The sequence below is a fragment of the Spodoptera frugiperda genome, chromosome 31 (genome assembly GCF_023101765.2).
Source record: "Spodoptera frugiperda isolate SF20-4 chromosome 31, AGI-APGP_CSIRO_Sfru_2.0, whole genome shotgun sequence".
NCBI lineage: Eukaryota > Metazoa > Arthropoda > Insecta > Lepidoptera > Noctuidae > Spodoptera > Spodoptera frugiperda.
Window position 1 is genome coordinate 12,267,333 of NC_064242.1, and position 21,810 is coordinate 12,289,142.

General features: G+C 35.4%; 1 protein-coding gene across 2 annotated transcripts in view; it reads right to left on the bottom strand.

Moving 5' to 3' along the window:
- The window catches only part of LOC118276158 (potassium channel subfamily K member 1), a 95,745-nt gene that overhangs the window by 23,546 nt on the left and 50,389 nt on the right, over positions 1 to 21,810 (bottom strand). Inside the window, exons 2-3 of one of the 2 annotated variants that reach the window (XM_035594371.2) lie at positions 14,776 to 14,891; positions 9,867 to 9,971 (exon numbers count right to left, since the gene is read on the bottom strand). In XM_035594371.2, the coding sequence (XP_035450264.1) occupies positions 9,867 to 9,971; positions 14,776 to 14,875 (205 nt within the window). In that variant the 5' untranslated portion in view covers positions 14,876 to 14,891. Of the gene's footprint in view, positions 1 to 323; positions 1,156 to 9,866; positions 9,972 to 14,775; positions 14,892 to 21,810 lie in introns of those variants that run through there. The other variant, XM_035594370.2, reaches the window with a different exon arrangement.

A 21,810-nucleotide genomic window follows, 5' to 3' on the forward strand; every position in this document is an offset into this window, starting at 1 on the left:
ATTATAAAAACTAAGGCAGTATGTGTGTTACCAAAAGCATTAAAATATTTTTCTAAACTAAGTACTTCTTATGGTAAGCGTCCACAGCCCCGCATTGTACGCATCGCACGCACCGCACGCAACGGATTTTAGTTTGTCTTGTATAGAAACTTATACAACTGCGTCCACTGATCCGCATCGTACGGACCGCATCATCAGCAATGCCTACATGCGATGCGTACTGATGACGTCATACGGAATGCGTACGATGCGTACGATGCCGGCTTGTGGACGCTTACCTTAAATAAGCACAAGTAAAAGTCCTTAAAACACAAAAAAATTACCTATAATATCCGGATATTTCGTCAAAAAGTCTTGCTTAGCCCGTATCAATTCAAGCCGTATCTGATTCTCCATGGGAGCTTCTAATGCTGAGAAGACCAGAGCCCCTGATGCCAAGTAGACAATGTAAAAGACCACGTAGAACAGCAGTAGGCACGTGAACCTTGCCTTTCCGAATAACCTCGTGGTGGCAATCAAGGGCTGGAATGGAGGATGTTCTTCCTCATACAAAATCTCCCTTTCTACAACCATTTTCTTATGGTAAGGAAACAGTTGGCTGTGCACCACCATGTCGTCATCACTCCTCGAGCTCATACTCCCGTACGAGTAAATCCGCTTATACTTATTCCCAGCTTGCTTCTCCATTTTTCGAGATTCCAATGTCAAATTATCAATTTTAATTTTTATATTTTTCACTCACGAACGTAGCCAATAAAGTTTCTTTTTTTATAAACAATCAAAAATCCATAGTCAATTTCGAACACGATTTTAAATTTGAATAGAGAACACTGAACGTTACTCTGGCGCGGTCAGTTTACCTATTTGGTTTGTAGGTAGTCCAACGCGTTCCAGAACACAAACCGATAATCCCGGAACACTCGGGTTTACGGTCAACTGTATTTAAAAAACCTCTTCGGATGATTAGGTTCAACGAAAAGCGCGAATATTTCCGTCACTTTAGTATCACGGCGACAATTTTCCAGTTTAAATATCACCATTTTGATGCATTTTAGAGGAACTGTGTTAGTTTAAGTATGGCGGAAGCCGTAGAAATGTTTGTTCGTGGCGATCGCGACAGTGACCGTCGTCAGACTGAGCGTAGGAGTCGGTTCATCGACAAATTAATATAGATGCGCCTATTGGCCGTATGCTCGTGTTGTCTTGTTTGTAAAGTACCCGAGATAACTGGCTGATAGTCACGGTTTACCAACCAACAGTTATGACACGTTTTGTAACACAACTAACTATAATATTAAGTAACTGAGTTCATTGTTGTTGATATGCGGTTAAAATAAATTGAAACAGATTATTTGTTTGATTTGATTGAAGTTAAACAAACAAGTTTCTTATTATTAAATTGTATTATCGATAATATAGTAAATGTAGACAACAAATTATTATCGATTTCATTGATACCCATTGCTAATTTTAAAACCATATCTGTTATTATGATAATAATATGTATCTTGTTCGTTTGAATTTGTCGAAATCGTAATGAATATTTCTCTTTTGTTGTAGAAACCACAGAAATACATGTTTATTAATTTCCAAATAGTATTTATTTATGATGTAAACTCTGAAGCTATATAAGTAGGTATATAGAAAAGGTTTTTTATAATAGAAAATTCAAGAACTTCACATACAATAAGGGCCCTTACTAGCGCCCTTCTGAATTAACCAATTGTTATATTACAATTAAATAATAATTATATATTATCGTGCATCTAAAACCGGTTAAAAATGTATTGATATCACAATAAAATAATAATTAAATTACATAAATAAAATGTCTCCAAACTAATGATATCTACAATCAATATACACAGTCACCAGCGCAACAAACTATCCTCAATTCTCACATTTCTTCATTCGATTTTCAACTCAACACTTAAGTCCCAAAGTTGAAAATTAATTAAAGAAAGGTGTATGTTGACCTGCTGGTATAAGAGTGGTATCTTCAAACCTGTTTGAATTGGAAAAACTTGAAACATTTGAGTACCAACTTCAAGTTGTTTGAGGAAGCTGAAAATAACTTTGTTCAAGACAAGTTGGTTAAATAAATAAGTAAAGGACTCTTCATGATATTTTCAATTTTATCTATGTTTATTTAAGACTCGAAATTGGATGTTTATTTTAGCTGTAATGAAGACTGCTAACGGCGACAATTTCTATGATATTTTGTAAAATGAAAATGTACTAAAATAGGTTGTTGCCTACGAAACTGCCATTTTGGCGTGTCTGACAAACCCCTAAAGTCTTAATATACAATCTTAGATCCTTTTTAAATATTATGTTACCATGAGTTAAGTGACTCATGGTAGTAGGATTTATAAAGTCAAAGTCAAAGCATTTATTCCAATTAAACCATTTTGGACCATTAACACTTTTGAAATGACAATAAATAATAGTTTGTAAGTCTATCGGTTAGTGAAGCTAGGTGCTCGTTCCAAAGTGTAGCTTCAAATGGAGAAGAACGAGCAAGAAACTCCATTCGTTACTCTTTTATAAACTCTAAAACATAACTGATTTACATTTAACATAATTATAAAGCTTTGCAAATGGAAAACTATAATTATCATGCACGCTATACCAACTACTGAAAACAAACCAATTATTAGCAAAAACCCTACTTTCCAAATAAAGAAAAGAAAAAAACAAAAAAAGAATCAGAGTTCAACAACCTCTAAACTGAAAAAAGAACACGAAAAAGAAACCATAGCTAATTAAAACGTTTGACATTAATAACGGTGTGGTCTGATTACAAAATTAAATAGTGTCAGGTAAAATCCTGATTGATGGCAACCCTGGGTAGAAGTCACGCGCTAACCCTTGTAACACTTGATATGATAGTTCATATACCTTTATACTTAGGTATTATAAAGATAAAATAGGTATACCTAGGTATAAAATATGGTAACAGTATAGGATGTTTATATTTTTGCTAGAAAATTAGTTTTAGCACCTAAGGACAAGAGTTAAAAGATAGTTGATTTAGGATTGTTTTGTTAGTTTAGTGTGTTCAGGAAGGGTATAGACGGACCTAAGTAGGTTTCCTAGATTCTAGTACAAAGTTGGGGATAGTAGCCTTGATATTAAAGTTATTTATATCGAAATATTTCAGGTTTTAGGAAGTAAGTAATGAATAGGTTTAAACACAGAAACATGCAATGTACGACTAATAACATTAGGGTTTTAAATAGTAATCCCATAACATGTATATTACCCGCAATGTTTCTTTACTTAATAGTAAGCGACTAGCGCCGCCCATGGATACCGGCTACACCAGAGGAAGCACAGGTGCGTTGCCGGCCTTTTAAAAAGAATACAATAAAGCCTCATACAATATAAGAAAAAAATATTCTAGATATAGTGCCTATCTAGAATTTTTTTTTTCTTAGAAGCTATCGCTCCATTATTCCGTTAATTACCTATTAATTACAACTAATGTGTTAAGACTTAATAACAATTTAATATGAAGTACTGAATGACAACATTGTTTACAGTATTACTAGAATTACCTACTTACTTATTTTAAATTAATTATATTTTATTCCTTGCACAAAGAAAGTAATCGTGTTACTTTTTGCTGTAGTTTTAGATTAAAGAGTTTAAAGTTCTAAATAAACTACTGAATAATTATTTTTCATTGTCCATTTGTTGAGGTAGTTTTTAAGCTATAAAACATCCCGTTGCGATCTATAGGAGCAGGTACCGAGCAGAGGGGGTGAAACCGCCCAGAAGTGGCTATTTTTTATTGGTAAAAGCCCGCCACAATCTCCTTTACCGCTGCAACTCCTGTAAGCCAGGATCCACATTAGATACAACCATGAAAACACCGAAATACTGAAGTTCGGCGCGTCCCAGGGACATGAATGACTGTCTTGGATCCCGCGACGAAATGAATCAGAAGATATTATAAGAGAAGATAAAAAAACAGAAAATCTCTTTTATATCGATGTTCATCTCAGTTCGTATATTAAACAAGATATTTATTATACTTTCCCGGACCTATAGTCACTCAGTACATAAGTTCGCGTCACCCTCTTATCAAGAACACTTGCACGCTGCAATCACGCTATCTATCGCGTTATCAGCTGTTATCAAGAGGTTGGAGGCCTGTCTATAGTTGCAACTAGTGCATATTCGAGTGCAAGTGTTCTGCTTAATTGCTTTGATTCAGTGCATTATGTACTGAAGTATGAATTATACTTGTTTCGAACGTGGTCCAACGTTTATATTCTCTTCTGTGCCATGTGTGTGTTTCGGCACATAGAAACTTACGAGCACCTCACATTCGGACTCCGGAGCAATCATTTCTGATTTCTTTTTTCATACAATGCTGTTCTTTACCCTTAATACGAGTTTGGTTTAGGTTTAAAGTAATCGAAACGAGAGCGCGTTCGGCGCACTGATTGGTTGGTTTATTCGACCCGGCCAATCAGAGTGCCGCAATCAAAGGTACAGTGCAGCAGGAGTTAAACCCACGACGCGTTGTATGTATGTAGGTTTGTGTGCGATTATCTCACGTTTAGATTAATCGATTATGATGCAGATTTTACCAAAATATTTATCAAACTTAAAAGGTGTTAAAGATGAAAATTATTATATTACAATAATTATTTACAAGATGACTTAAAAAATTGAGGCAGTAAAGAAAATTGAAGGCGGGTCGCTTTTTTAAAAAAGAGTTTTTATATTTAATTTGAAACGCGCACCTGCAGTCAATAGATATCAGTTCAACCCTGTTATCACCAAACAGTTGCACGGTGCAATCATGCTATCAGTTGTGTTATCAGTACCCAACTATTAAGAGGTTGGAGGCGTGTCAACTATCAGTATAGTTGTTGCAACTACTACGTACTTACTTACAAGTGCATAGTTTAATTGCTTTGACTAAGTACATGTGCACTTATATTAGTAAGCGACTTTATTAATGTGCTATTTGTTTCTCTTAATATAACGAAACACACACACACAGACACATCGTCGCTTAGTTGTAGCACCACGAAAGTCATTTTTTTAACAAAACATTGTCATTCGGTAGGTAATCACAACCATCAGACCACCACAGTTGGGGCCCAGTAGGGTTGACGCCTGATCCGGAGCTGCGGACTACCTAGCGGGTTTATCGGGGCTCCGGCTCAAAAAGCAGGAGTAGGAACGGGGTGGTTTTTAGTCAGTAAGAGTTTGACACTCCCTCTCGCCCCGCCCAAAGCGGGAAAAGTCATTGAATAATTATGCCTCTTGAACACGTATATTTAATTCCTTTATAGTACGACTATTAATACACTGAACGCCGTGGTGGTCACCGGTGACCGACGTTAGCGGAGGATTTGCTTTCAACAGTTTACTATTGGCAGTCAAAGACTTAAAGTCTTTTTACATTGTTTCTCCGGATTTAGAAATGACGTCACTAACCCGGTCACGGCATGCCATGGGAGAAAATACCAGTACAGAGCAAAGGCTTTTTAAAAACGAAAGACTGATGAATCCAAAAATTCCTTTGAGTTCTTTGAGTCGAAATTGAAACCTGCCATCCTTTGTGCACCTCGTGATGGTACAGAATGCATCAAAGGTAATCAATATTCATGGACACGGCACATCTCTTCAAAAGATATTGGAACCTGTAGAATTAGAACTTGCAAAAGTTCAGGCAAAAAGAACAAAAATATTTGATTTTATGTCAAAGTCAAATCATTTATTCCAATTAAACCATACACTTAGGTACTTTTGATACGTCAAAAAAGAAAGAAATAAGCAATAGTCGGTCAGTCTGTCCGTCAGTGAAGCTAGGTGTTCGTTCCAAAGTGTAGCTTCGAATGGAGAAGAACGAGAAAGAAACTCCTTTCGTTACTCTTTTAAAAAATATATGTTTAGGTACATGATTTTTTATTGCTACGTCACGTTGTATGATATATGGTCAAATACTCAAACGTCACACAATTTTAAGACCCTCTCAAGAATAGTTCTGTCTCTACAAATTCTTTGTAAATGACAGAGATAGCACGATATTTAAGTACAACTTAAAATTGAGTAGCATTTCAGTATTCGGGCGATAGCAACTCAACCTTAAAAGCAGATTTGTCGAATTATTATACCTATAAGACAAGACAACACGCCCTTACATAATCAAATACATGATCTATCTTCATATTAATCTTCAGTACACGATAATTAAGCATTAAACATGTAATTACATTAATTAGTACCAATAATTGGCACCCATAGGTCAACAGGGTCAATAACTTGTCAGTAGGCCAAATCAATACCCGATTGAAATCACTTTACATTCTCGAAATTTCCATTCCATTTTATTATTGGTATTAACTTATAAATTGGAAATGTTAAAGCACTTTGCAATAAATTGAAATAATAGGTATTGAAAGTTATGTATGTAAAAATTTATGTATGCACGAAGATAAAATGCGAATTGTAAACTTAAAAAAATAAGAAATATAAATATCGTGTCTCGTTGGTCAACTGGTCGCAATTGTGACGGACAAGGGGTCTCGGGTTTGATTCTCGGTTCGGGCAAATTAATACGGTTTTTTTTCGGTTTTTCGAAAAATTTCTCTGTAGTAGCACGGAGTCTGGAATTGTGCCCGGTATATGGCAATAGGCTCAAGTGGGTGTACAATGTATAGCGACATTACGACTCTACTCTGCCTACCCATATGGCGATAGAAGGCGTGACATTGCGACGTTGTAAATATCGTCACGCCTCTTATCCCCGAAAAGGTAGCGGCACGTTTATTATTACGGGTTATTTTGATAATAACTTCCATGATTGTAAGTATATAATGCATTGAGTCTAACATATTTACTAGGTCATAGAGAGACCAATACAATATCACCCTACATCATGTCTACGATCAAAGAAAATCAGATTTTTATGAAACTATCGAACATCATAAATATTTCACAACTTTTATTATCTGCATATATATTTAAAAGTTTCGACAGGGCCTAATGGAAATGTATCTCTCAAAGGTATCGTGATATCTAGCCAATTTTGATCTAACTAGATTGAACTAGAAATAAGATTTCAAAAAATACAGTTTTTAAAAAATTCTATACATCTTTTATTTAGTTGTAGATATAAAAAAGATAAAAACACATATTTGACAGTCTGTTATAAATCATAACCCACTTGAATAAAGAAGATTTTTAGTTTAACCTGTAAGTGTAAGTTTGTGCACGATTATCTTGCGTTTGGCTGTACCGAATTTAATGCACTTTTCAGAATAGGCGGTGAAGAAAACTGAAGCCGGCGGCGATTGCTTACCAGGTGATCCATCTGCTAGTTTACCGGCTTATACTATAAAAACAAGATGGAGATCACAACTTAAAAAGTTTATCAGGAATGCCGCTACCCTGTCAAGTAGTTTCTTAATTTTGCTGGGACACCTGTACATATAACACCCACGTGAGGAATAAGGGTGATAACACATCTGTTCTATCTACGACACATGTTTTATAGCAGTACATGAGCTCTATACAGTACAAAATATGTTCCAAGACTTCCAAGTAATACTGGCGTTACTTTCAATATTTGTGCCGAGTACAAGGAAAGTTGTTTGTTACTGTACAACGTGTAATACAAGTCGCCTCGGAGAAATGGTCGTGTTGTGTTACTTCATACTTGACACTGGAACTCTGTACTTATTTGCTCAGAAACCATTCATTGTGTAGCTTCTTTGTGTTTAAGTGAGTGATGATTGTATTTTTATTGTAATAATAGGTAATTGTTTTCGGTGAATGGCTAAACCGATAATTATGATGTTAGTAGAATATATTATTTTTTATCGTTGTAATTTTTATCGTCAGATAGCAACTTTTACTTGCATGTATTCTCGCTTCTGCCAGTGGTTGCGTCTGATTATTTCGGGTACTTTGTTGACAATAATTGTCTATTTACTGCCATAAAATGATTTTCACGCTTATGATTTAAATCCAATATACTAAAAGTACAATATTTTTTCTCCGATTCAATTTGTCTTTTCTTTCTTTCTGTGTACTTAAAACTGAGTAGGTTACTCAATTCACTCACCTACCAGTTTCTATTTCAACCTGTCAAACCCATGTTATAGAGAGACTGATATAGACCCAAAATCACGTGTATGCCAACCTTCTTTGTTGCTCAATACATGTTGGTGCTGCTGTGCATTAAACAAATAGCTTCAACACTAGAAAAGTGAATGGAAAACTCAATTATTCTTCCGCTATTTTGGAGCGAGCACCTAGTTTCACTGACAGACTGACGGACAACTTTAGGATTAATTGAAATAAATGCTTTGACTTTGACTGAACGGGCTTAACATTTTTTTTACATATTGTTATAAGTAACAAAGTCCATCCTATGTATTTCTCTAGTCACTAGATTATTATTATCAGCCTTATATCGTTGTCTATACTGTTTACGATCTGACTCTGATCACAGATCTAGACTTTAGCTTCCTACGTAAGGCGGGAATTACATCATTATTTATAATCTATGGCCCTTAACCCCACACGTTTAGTAGCGCGTGGATTTTGACGTAAATCTGAGCGCGTGGATTTTGACGTGAGACTGAAATAGGTAAATAAACTAATATGTAAACTATCCGTACCCTTAGTACGAGTTTGCTTTACGTTTAACGAGAGCGCGTTCGACGCTCTGATTGGTTGGTTCATTCGAGTCGCCCAATCAGAACGCCGAACGCGCTCTCGTTTCAATCTCGTTAAACGTAAAAAAAAGATCGTACTGATGACGTACTGCCCTCTAATTACTGTGAAAAGTCTTATCTTTCATAATGAATATTTGTTTAATGTGTATATTTTATAACAAGAAGATCTCAAACTACGTCTATTGTTTCAGTTTCAATAATTAACCAATATTTTTTATTTTTTTTCGTTTCTACATACATGTCGTCATGCCTGTCCCCATTGAGGTACGAGTAGATGTAGAACAATGGAACTCCAATTAGCATGATTCTACCATACCTTTTTCTCTTCAATCTACATTCAACAATCTTTTCATACGAGTACAAGCTCGTTGGTTGAGTATACTCCAACTTTATCCTGTTAATTAATTAACTAAAAAAACGCATGTCAGAAAAATATTTTTAACCGACTTAAAAAAGGAGAAGGTTTTTCTCAATAGGGATAATGACGTATGAAAATTTAAAAACTATTTAGTCTGTCAGTTAGGTAATGAAAAATAGGATTCTGTTATATGTATAAGATAACAATGCTTAGATAAAACGAGTCAAAGTTTAGGTGTGGGAGCAATTTATGCGTCATTTCTACGTATAAAATGTACCTAGAGGTGACGTAACGCGATATTTCAAATCAATACATCGTCAAAGGACTTGTTTCCGTAAGAAAATAAAAAATACGTGTTTAATATTTTAAAATAATGTACAAGACGGACATTAAAATAAAAATTGATTATCTACCCTATTCAACTGTGTGCATAATATACATATGGCTTTGGTCTCTAACCTATTAATGAATGGGTAGTAATTTAATATCCCATATGGAATCTATTCCATATGGGATATTAAATTACTACCCACCTGTATGTACCTACCTGTACCTACTGTGGACGTCCTCTAGGACGTCCACAGAAAAAGAAGAAGTCTATCATTCTTTTTTTTTCTTAGTACCAATATACCATGTTTGAAGTCGGTTTTTAACTAGTGCGCCTCACCATCAACGATTACATCACTACTTACAATCAGGTGGGATTGTAGTCAAGCAATAGTTTATATCGATTAAAAAAATATTTTTACACGCTGTCTCTTTATAAACTTTAATTAATTAAAGCTGTATGTTCTACTTACCCGTGACACAGGGATGGTCCTGAAGGAACTGTGCCTTGAGCTGGTCGAGCTTCTCAGCGATGCTCTGCTCCAGGGGACCTTCGATGGCTTGGAACACTGACGCTCCTGTGCAAACAGATGAATAAATTACCAAATGTAAGAATTGCATCTATAGTTTAGAGATGAAAGCACTATGTAGTGTTAAAATTCTATTTAACACGCTTACGTATAAAATTATAAAATTTAAAATAAAAAATAAATAAAAAAGGCTTAAAATTGTAGGCCAACACCTGAGTGTTGGCCTACAATTTTAAGTTTTTAATTCATGATAACTGAGGCAAACACGAATATACTCAATCTGGAAAAATATCTGAAAATATCATAGTGGGATTTAATTTTGTTTTTTCGGTTTATTCGCGTAACCATTTGACGAGGAACTCGATAAGCTAATAAAGTATGTCTTTCGAAAGTTATAATACAACCGTAGTGGGATTTGTACTTGAATGTGTGATACGATATTGACTCAATAAATTTTATATAGGTATATTTATTACTATTCTATTCAACTACTATTCAAGACTTGTGTAAGTAGAGAATAAAAAACAAAACATGTTAAAATTGCATTTATAAAAAATATTGGATAAATATAAAAATATAAAAAAATGTAAAATGATATTGTAATACAATCGCAATATTCGCTATCAGAGATCGTATTGCGATGCTGCAAGCTTCAACAACACGATTTGACGATAATTTCGTTTTAAAATTCGATCTTGTTCTGAATTTGAATCTGTTGATAAAATGTAAAATGCCACGTTCTAAGAAAAAAAGGTTAGATCATATTTCAAATACGTTTTTTATGAATACATTATCTATTTGCAGGTATTTTAGCCCGTATTTACATTTTACAAGAATTTTATGTGTTTTTGGGTGTTTCACCAAAAAACTTTAACTTTTATTTAACAAATAATTATTCTTTCGCGTTATTAAGCATCGTGGTAGTTTATTATCATCCTTATTTTTATTGGATTGGTTGAGAGCAGTGTCACAGGTTAATTTATTGAAACCAACCAATTTTGTGTTTTAATCGGCAGAATTGTTAACTTTTACTTGAGGTTAATGACGTTCGGTAACTTTTTGTGTTTTTTTAAGAATCACCCTCTTCTAAACCATCTCCTTCCTTCTAATCCCCGTTTATTCAGATCTTTTCATTAATATTAAAATGAATTATTTTTAAAAGTAGGTACCTACAACCTAGTTTACACAAAACATCATCGATCAGACAAGTCATGTCTATTAACAAAACCCAATAAGCTACACGCCATTTTTTTCCAAACTCGTTTGACAGAATGTTATACAGTCCTTTAGTAATTTTCATTCCTTTTTATTTTGTCGGCGTTAAACGGCTACATAGGAACATACAATAAGATACACAACATACCTACATGTCACGTTGTCAAAAAAGTAGGTATAGAGATAAGTTTAGATGTGTGCATAAATAAGAAATAAATAATATAAGTAAATATCACAGTAGGTGTTAGTCAGGATAATCGGGAGAGTAATAAAAAAGAAAGAAACTGTTTTCTTCTAAAGTAAGACAACAATGATTATACGTATAGAACGTAAATACTCCATTTATTTTGGAACCGTAGTTAAATAACATGTAATGAAGGTAATAATGTTCTAGACTTAATTTAAAAATTTTTCTAATACGGAATTCACTTTAACCGTTTTACCCAAGAAACATGTCTTTGAATTACAGTAATAGTAAAATTCCAAGTATATTTTATTATTAGTAAAACGTAAATATTAGCGTCAAACAAAAACAATGTTCATATAATCCGTAGGGACGCGTTGTATCTGCGCGCAAGAGATTACCCGCTAGCCAGTCATCGTTCATTAATTTGTGATGGACCAAACAATCAAACCACACTCAATCTAAAGCAGTTTGCCGAATAAATACAGACTAATATGACTTGACTTTCATTGGCAAAGTTGTGTGAAATGTTTTTCTATTTATTATTTAAGCTGACGGCCCGCCACACTTCATTTTAATAGACAAACGATTACAGAGGATTTGATCGATCGATCGGCCATGTTGGCTGATGTTGGAATTATCTATCATTTGGTTTTAAAAATCGAACGCAATTTAAAAATTTGTTGTTTAGTTTTTTTATTATATTTGATTATGTCATTTTTATTTTATGCCTGCATTTTATCATTCTTCAATTTTGTTTTATTCAATTACCTTTTTTATGTAATAAGTAAACGAGCAGACGGTACACCTGATGGTAAGCAATCATCGCCGCCCATGGACACCCGAAATACCAGATTAACTAACAAGAAAACCTACAGACGATCATAAAAAAGACACCAACTTTTACTAATATCTAAATATTATATGACTCGCAAAGAATACCACAGATAATAAATCCTTATCATCTCAGTTGAACCAAAAAGGTTTTATTTTTTCGTATTTTTGTAAACAGAAACGAATATAGTTGTGTTTAGATTTTTAAACGAATGCAATCTGATTTAGAATCTTTTTATTCTAGTCATGTAACAGTAATACATTAGGCTCTCATATACAGCGAGTATCTGCACTGCATAATGTGATATTCAAGAGTAGTGCGTCCACTCTGCAGATAAAATTGTACTCATACGAAATAACATTTAACTGCACAGTCAGAAGATAAATCGAAATAAAATGTGAATTTACTATCTCGATGTTTAACAACTTTTTAAATAAATATTCGTTTTCAAGTATGACTGCATGGTTGGTGCATTGGTTGGGTAAACGGCTGCCGTGTAACATGTAGCGAGTTCCCCTTGTGTGGTCAACAAATTGTTGTTTCGGGTCTGGGTGACATTTGTATGTAAACTTGTATGTTTGTAAACGCACCTACGACCTAGGAGTAAATTTTAGTATGGGGTAACTGATTTCGTATTCTTCTAATATGTTTTTTTTTTTGACAACATAGCGGGCAAATGAGCAGACCGGACTTGATGGTAAGCGACCAGCACCGCCTATGGACATGGACACACGCAACACCAGAGGAGTCATAGGTGCGTTACCGGCCTTTCAAAAAGAAATACGCTCTTTTTTTGAAGAATGTTTGTCGTATAATTAAATTCTTTATTTTGCAGTAGGTAACAACTGAACGCCCACAGGTAAGAATATCGCAAAGAAACAACTGAGCGATTAATTATAAATGCACAGATTATAAAGTTACGAAGGTTTTCTCAAAACAAACGCGAGAACACAACAAAGATATCAAAAGGTAATTTGCAAAAGAAATACGAAACACGGGGAACTTCTCAACAATGAAGAGATTTATAACATTTCAAACAAAATTATGAAAAACTTCAAACATTGTTTTAAGTTATTTTTAAATACACAATTGTATAATGCTACTTTGTTCTTGTAAAAGCAGCTGTTCTTGGGATTTTGTGTAAGCGCGCGTTATCGCGCGTTTTTTGATGAACTTTCAAAATGGTTACTGAGTTGGTAACCCTAAACTTAAGCTGCGGACTGTCTAACGGGTTACCGGTTATCCGGCTCGAAAAGCAGGAGAATGAACGGGGTGGCTTTTTACTCAGTAAGTGTCTGACACTACCTCTCGGCAGAAGACATTGGATGATTTTCCTCACTCAAAAAACCTAATCTTAAGGGGTTAAGGTAATCTTTGCTGTTTATTTTATGTGGTGTCTAGACCCGCGTTACATTTGCTGTTACGGGATTAAGGTTTGAGACGCAGCCACTTTGTACTTCGTTAAATAATAAATGGCAGTAGAATAAAATGTAATGCAAGGTTAATATTGCTAATGTAACTACATACTTAGGAAAATTGCTTTCAATCGTAGATATGTATAATTTCAGATGGGGTCCTGTAAGACTGATGCTTGATTTGGGGCTGCGGAATACCTTAGTGGGTTTACCGGGGCTCTAGCTCGAAAAGCAGGAGTAGGAACGGGGTGATTTTTAGTCAATAAGAGTCTAACACTCCCTCTCGCTTCGTCCAAGACGGGAGAAGTCATTGGATGATTTTCCCCCTAAAAAAACCTAAACTTAAGGGGTTAAGGATTACCTTTGTTGTTTGTTTTATGTGGTGTCTAGACCCGCGTCACATTTGCCGTCACGGGATTAAGGTCTGAGACGCAGCAACTTTGTACTTCGTTAAATAATAAATGGCAGCAAGTAGAATAAAATGTAATGCAAGGTTAATATTGCTAATGTAACTACATACTTAGGAAAATTGCTTTCAATCGTAGATATGTATAATTTGTTCATGAAACATGAAAATATTTTCGTTTTATTGGCAACTAGCTGTAGCCCACGATTTCGTTCGCGTAGAATAATGACTACCAAGAGACGAGAGGGAGTGTCACTCTTACTGACTAAAAATCACCCCTACTCCTGCTTTTTGAGCCGGAGCCCCGGTAACCAGCTAGGCAGTAGATTTTAATAGGCTATGTTACTCTCTTAGATCAACGTTGATTGCTAAACTATCCCATCTTTCAGTTAGGTTTAGAAGAGAATTGCAATGCCACCTGGTCGAAATAGATCGAGTGGCTTTATCTAATTTAACTTGTAAATAAGAACGTCAATAGGCATGTTTCCTACTAGTCAAATTCAATACTTTTTTCGAAACGTCAAAAACGATATTTTCTATGAACTTTGTATGAAATACTCTATTATGACGTCATCAGATTTTTACGTCAAATAGCAGACTTATTTCTAGAAATTTTGCTAGAAAAATCGAAAATTAAGTAGTTCATCAAATTTATGAATGAGAGTGTGATTATTTTTGAATATTTTATTGTATTGAAAAGTTGTAATAATTTATTTTTGACCCAGTCATCATCCCTATTAGACCTGTCGAACCTACCTGTCGAAGAGAGAGAATCAAAAGGTCTTTGTGTTACTCACCCATAGTGAGATAGAGCGCCATGGCGGACGCGAGCACGAACACGCGCAGCGCCGGTATGCTGCGCGCGTCGTTCACACACCCTGGCACCACCAGCCTCATTGTCACACCAGATTTGCTGTGGACAAAACAAACATCACATTAATAAAGTAAATATCAGACGGAGCTGTTAATATTTTTTTAACCAACAAGGTAAATATGGGAGAGCCATGCTTCGGCTTGACCGAAATGATAGCCTCACTGAAAACCGACGTGAAACAACGTTGCGTTGAGTAAGCCAATAACTCTCTTCCCAATCTTCCCAATCCCCGATTCCCCAGCAAACCTTAAATTCCTAACCTCCAAAAGGCCGGCAACGCACTTGTAACGCCTTTGATGTTTCGGGTATCCATTGGCGGTGGCGATTGCTTACAGCGAGTGATCCATCAGTTCGTTAAAAAGTACTTTTCGAAGAGAGAACCCCGAAGAAGAACACCGAAACAAACTTAGTAGCGAAATACAAGATTAACGTAAAAGTTTAATTAAGAGAGACGCGTATTTATTTAGACTCCAATCTCTTCTTTTGGTAACTTTCCTTTTTTCATTACAGTACTTATTTGGATCGTATTTATGACCATGTCAAACTGTATAAACTTAATAGGTAAAGAAGATACTCTCAAATCCAATCCGGTCTCCCTCTCGCCTCACCCGTGGCGGGAGAAATCATTGAATGACTTTCAAGAGTACCCCTTAAAAAAAGCCCCTGTATCTGATTGAGAGTGATTCACAATATTCGATTTATACTGAGTCAAAAGTTAACCAAAGTGATTTAGACGACAATAAAGAAAAACCACTAGAAAATAAACACAATAACACATTGAAAACAAAGATAAAAGCAATCTAGTAACACGGCACATCTTCAAGACGTAATAGAGAAAAAGAATATTGCATTGTGGAGCGCTCGGATGAGAAACTGCATTTATTGCACCAACCTACTACTATACATTGAAATTTTAATTCCAGTAAGGCTTAAGGCTTTCTTGAGAGTGTATAAAGTTTTATATGCGTGGGAATTGTCTATATTTTTATAGCAACTATAGTTAGTTGCTACAGTTATTAGTTTTGATAAATAACTTTGACGTACATACTTGCTTATTGATTATACGATAGCAACAAGGTTTATGAAATAAAAGTATTGATTGATAGACAGGCCCTGGCTTTATAATTTATGATATAAGCCGGTAAACAAGCAGACAGATCACCTGATGGTAAGCAATCAGCAATTGCCACCCATGAGCACCGGAACACCGACAGAAGCGTTACAAATGCGTTGCCGGCTTTTAGGGGTTAGGCATTCAAGGGTTTTTGGGGAATCGAGGTTTGGAAAGATTGGGAAGGAGTAACTAAAATAAATTCAAATAAAGTAAATACTTATTGCAAACAGTATAATATTTGTCAAGACTGTAATCACACCGAAACCGCTTGACCCATTGAGATTAGATTTAGTCCACAAATAGATCACAACCTGGTGAACAAGTTTTAATCCCAATAAAATAAGTAGTTACCTATAAAGAGCTATTAGCTATACTCACTAAACTTTAAAATAGACTATGACCTCTGAGTTTGTTTCAGCATTTCTTCTCAGATAGGAAATGCCGGCCTCATCTAACTATTTGAAATATTGACGTGTAAAAGTGTTGTTTTATAAACTATTTACAGAAATAAATATCATTTATCATCAAACACAATCTTAGTATTCAATAAAAAAAAACACGTATCCCAAACATCCATTACTTCACAAAAGAGCCCAGAACACAACAATACATTCTCGAAACGACACATAACTCGCATTACTTGAAATAAATTCAATGACGGACAAAAAGCTTTGAGCCCTACATCCCTACATCCGAATTTTCTTATTGTAATGCAAACGAGGCATATGACGTCACCTGTTCCGTTTGAACGAAGCATAGAATCATTCAGATATAGGTAAACATGGCGACACATGAAGCTATACAAAACCAGTATAATCTGACCGTCGAATGTGAGGAAAGATGCTAGAAAGCGAGACCATTATAAACTGGTTATCTATAGTTCGTTTTTTAGCCATGTATTGGCTATACCTATGTACACTGGCCAGTGACACAGGTGTTAGGAGACAGCCATTTATTATTAAAAATATTTCTCAGAATGGTATCGATGACAATTATTATGAAAAGGAAGGTTTGGTGGTAGTTTCTGAAGGAAAAGGTAAGGTATATTAAGGGATGTATTATACTATTAGTAAATTCGTTTTCCTTATAGTTAGAGAGTAGTTTCAGCTATACAATTTAGGCGACAGAGAGTAAATTGCCCTAAGAAAAGAAGAATCTTCCGAATGGCGAGGCGATCGTGTCTGGCGGACTTTCTGCCCAACTGTTGTTCGTTGGAATTTTCTATCCATGTTTATTCGTATGTAAACTTCATACGTGCGATGTAGGATTTATGATATCATCCGTTGATTTGTTCATCGATTATCTATTTACTTACTTGCACAGCTACATAGCTTAGTATCAATGGACACGGTCACATAGTTTCACAGCTCAGTTATTACATGTGTGTCCTCCGGGCGGTCCTCACAGTGATGACACCTGGGCGTTTCCTCCCACCCAATAAGGAACAGGAACCTACCGAAACTCCCATGTCCGAAACAAAAATCGACTTGGACACTTTACTTCATTCATTTCTTTTTCGTCTATAATAAAAATCAACTATCATAAATAAACCTTGACACTTCTACCATAAACAAAACACGACTACTTACCAAACAACCATAGATAACTACTCGTAAACAACAACGTAATTTCGCGCCATTTCGAACATAGACACTTCAATCGTGTGGGCCACAGATAACGAAGCGTCACTCGTTGACAGCTTATCAATAATATCAGAGAGTATCACGGCTCCCGGGTACCTGTTACTGACGCTATCATTACTTATAGATAGATAGATCATTTATTTGTCATAACATGAGTTACATGCAGGTGGTAGGTACAATTCAGGCTTACCGTGGCTTCGGCTCAAAAAGCAGGAGTAGGAACGGGGTGGTTTTTAGTCAGTAAGAGTCTGACACTACCTCTCGCCTCGCCCAAGGCAGGAGAAGTCATTGGATGATTATCCCCCTCAAAAAAAGGTGGTAGGTTAAATGTGGTAAAGCACAGTCATGTTTGGCACTACGGCGTACAAATAGGTTTAAATTACAATATGAAATGTCATTACTTAATTAAATTCTATTGTTCATATTATGCATATATAATAATTATTCTAGTTGTATGTAGTAGTTATGTTATATCTATCTACATACACACTACACTTACCTATATTATATCTACCTATACATATATACTTACTACACAGGAGTAGTGACGTCACATGTCACGTTGGTACATACACAAAGGAGTCAAGGATATACTTTGATTTTGGATGACATAATGTTTATGTTTACTTTTACTTGTAAAAACAAATTGACAGGTTTGATTTAATGGTCGCTAGCGAGGTTTGGTTTGGAGTGAGTGAATCTGTTGGTAACAGACACTCATGTTCGATTTCACCAGCCTCTGCTAAAAGAAATCTATATGCTGAAATAGATGACATTTAACGTGACACTTTTTTAAGGAGAAAAATATTTTATTTAAGGAGATAAAAATCTAATGACTTCTCCCGCCTTGGGTGTCAAATTCTCTCTGTCTAAAAAACACCCCGTTCCTACTCCTGCTTTGAGCCGGAGCCCCGGTTACCCGTTACGTAGTCCGCAGCTCCAAAACCTATAAGTCAATTTAAAAGCATTTATTTCAATTAATCCTTACTTAGGCACTTTTGAAACAAATTGCAGTATCCCTCAGTCTGTCTGTCAGTCAGTAAAGCTAAGTGACACCTAATAGGACCAGTAACGGGTTAGTTTAAGTACTACGTCATGCTAAGTAACATTTAAATATGGTTTAGAGGTGGTTAGTGAAAACGGCTATATAAGTCTATTGAAATATCACAATTGAAAAAATATTGAGGTACATTATTAAAATCAATAAGCCCCTAGTAAAGGTAACATAAATAAAATTCCCTACACTCCTACACTACTTAAGGATTGTAAAGAAAACAATATAGCCCGGAGTATGAACCCAATAAACTGCAGTACATTTGAAGTGAAGCCTGATATAAAGCGCACATGTTTACGACTCCTTACAGCTGTGCAGTGCAGGAGTGGGGGGTCACTGCACGTTTGTAACGTAGGTAGTAAATATACTACCTAGTATATTATACCCAGTGTAGTAGTAAATAGTGTATAGTAGCATAGTTATGTTATATTTTTATGGAATAAAGGGCAAACGAGCAGACTGGTCACCTGATGGTAATCGATCAGCGTCGCCCATAGACACCTGCAATACCACAGGAGTCACAGGTGTCAAGTTCAAGTTTGTCAGAGAGTGTTGCTGCTCCGTCGCTGTCAAATGTAGTCACGCACACATATAGCAAGTACTGTTTCGGTTCCGCGCAAGCACGGCGTGGTTTTAATTTCTGGCTATCGTTAGCTGCAAGCGTGCTTACGGCGCGCCGACTGCGAGCTGCAAGCGCGTGATGCGATGATATATTTTACTTGCGACTAGCGAGCAGTAACCAGGGTGTCAGGTACGTCTCAAGAAAACCGCGTGCTAGCCACCCTCAGCCAGCTTTTTTGTTAAGAAATATATCATACAACATACGTTTTAAAGTTCAAATTTAAATGAAAAGTTAATTGCTGGGTTGGAGCGGTGCTTGTTAAGTGTGTCCTTTATACGACATGCACGGAAAGAGTAGGACTGGTGATAATTATATTATATTCTGGCGTCATTTTACGGCAATATAATATACTTAACTACAACAAAAATACATTTCAAACTGTTCTACTTATTATACAAATAGAAAATAAAAAGTTTTCCTTTGAACAAATAAAATAGATATTTCTAACAAATTGTGTCAGTATGTGTGGAACTAGCATTTATATATTATGTTTAACTAAACGATAATAGTAGAAGTTTGTTTGAAACTATGTACCGTAAGCAAATAACATGAATAACTATGTAAATATACATGGTACATGGAAATATACTTTTATTTTTCATACATACAGACTTTCAAATGGACATGTTAAATATTTGGAATGAATAACTATGGAACTATGCATGAGCCATTCAAATATATAGTAGTGCTTTTTTAATAACCGACTTCCCAAAAAGGAGGAGGTTCTATTAATTCGGCCGGTATGTTTTTTGCTAAATATTGGATGCGTGTAGGTAGTTATGCGTTAGGTATTGACAACAAAACATCAATTATGCATGTTTTTCTAAATAAATAAATAAATAAATGACTCCAATGTCACTTACTTACTTACTAGATGACCATTTCTAGCGTAAGTCATTCTATGTATTTTTTTTTAGCGAAGAAAGTCATCCAATGTCTTTTCCAGCCTTGGGCGAGGCGAGAGGAACCACCTCGTTCTTTCTCCTGCTTTGAGTCTCGGGGAGCCCCGGTACACAGTCTAACACAATTAGGCTCCTCTCACAAAAGCAAATTTCAAAAAACGGACTTGGAAATCGAGCCTAACACATTTAGACAGATTTGTATCTACCACTTCAAATATCATTTCTATCTGCGAATTGAAATATGTCTCTCTTACTTCATTTCTTTTCACAATAGATAACTCGATAAATTCTATCTTCATACATTTACTCTTTTGTTTTTTCGTTCATAAATACATTTCGAAGGTGACGTTACAATTTGGAGAAATAAAATAATGTAAGGAGATTTATAAAGGTAGAAAATGTTGATAAATTGGATTGCTTTGGTATGTATCTAATACAATTTTTTTCATAAGATACGTAAAGATTTGGATATAATGAAAATTTTAATAGTTATTGCAATCCATACTAATAAAGTATTTCAACTTTAATACTTATATTCATCAGCAGCCTTTAAGTGGTAACTGCTGACTAAAGCCTCTTCTTAGCCGTAGAAGGTTTGAGCATTAATCGCTATGCTTGCTCAATGCGAGTTGGCGAGTTAGAAAATATAAAGCCCAGTTTTCCTTTCAGTGTTTTTATTCACCGTTTTTCAGTGGTGTCTAAGTAATCTTGACAAAAGAACATATGACTTTGGAAAAAGTCACATTGGTAGGTTTTGAGAAGCGAGCATCGTAAATCTCTGGGCTACCACAACATTGTAATTGTAATACTTACTAATTAAACATTTCATCTAGTAATATAATATATATGTTTGGTATAACAAAAACAGAAAAGTTTTTATAATGAATTAATTATTCAGTTTTAATGAAACTTCAAACACATCGTCGTTTATGAAGATAATACGACGATGAAAGTAAAACCGCATGAAACATTTGTATTTTATCAAGTCTATTAATAACAGCACTTAATTCTCAAACTTTATAAACCAACGTCTTAAAACAACAATGTATTAACTCTTCATCTTACTCCCAAAATAACCGTTCTCGAAGTTATAATGTGTGGGAGTGCCATACTTTGGCATGAATGGGCCGGCTCGACCGGAGTGATACCACGGCCTCACTGAAAACCGACGTGAAACAAGGTTTGCGTTGTGTGAGTGAGGTTACCGGAGGCCCAATTACCCTCTTCCCAATCCCAATTCCCCAACAACCCTTAAATTCCTGACCCTCAAAAGGCAACGCACTTGTAACGCCTCTGGTGTTTCAGGTGTCCATGGGCGGCGACGATTGCTTACCATTAGGTGATCCGTTTGCTCGTTTACCAGCTTATACCATAAAAAAAAAAACGTTTGAAACAACGTTACGTGGGTTGACACCTACGCAGTTCTTCAATTGTTTTAATGTTACAGACTAAAGTTATAGGGTTATTGAGTTGCTTGGTAAATGATCCTTTTATGGAACGAAAAGATACGTTTATCTGGATAATATACTTATGTAGGACGTTTTATATTGTAGAGATTTCATTTTTGTGTGTTGTATTAAGCGTTTGTTTCATAATGTATTATAAACTTTTATCAACCTAACT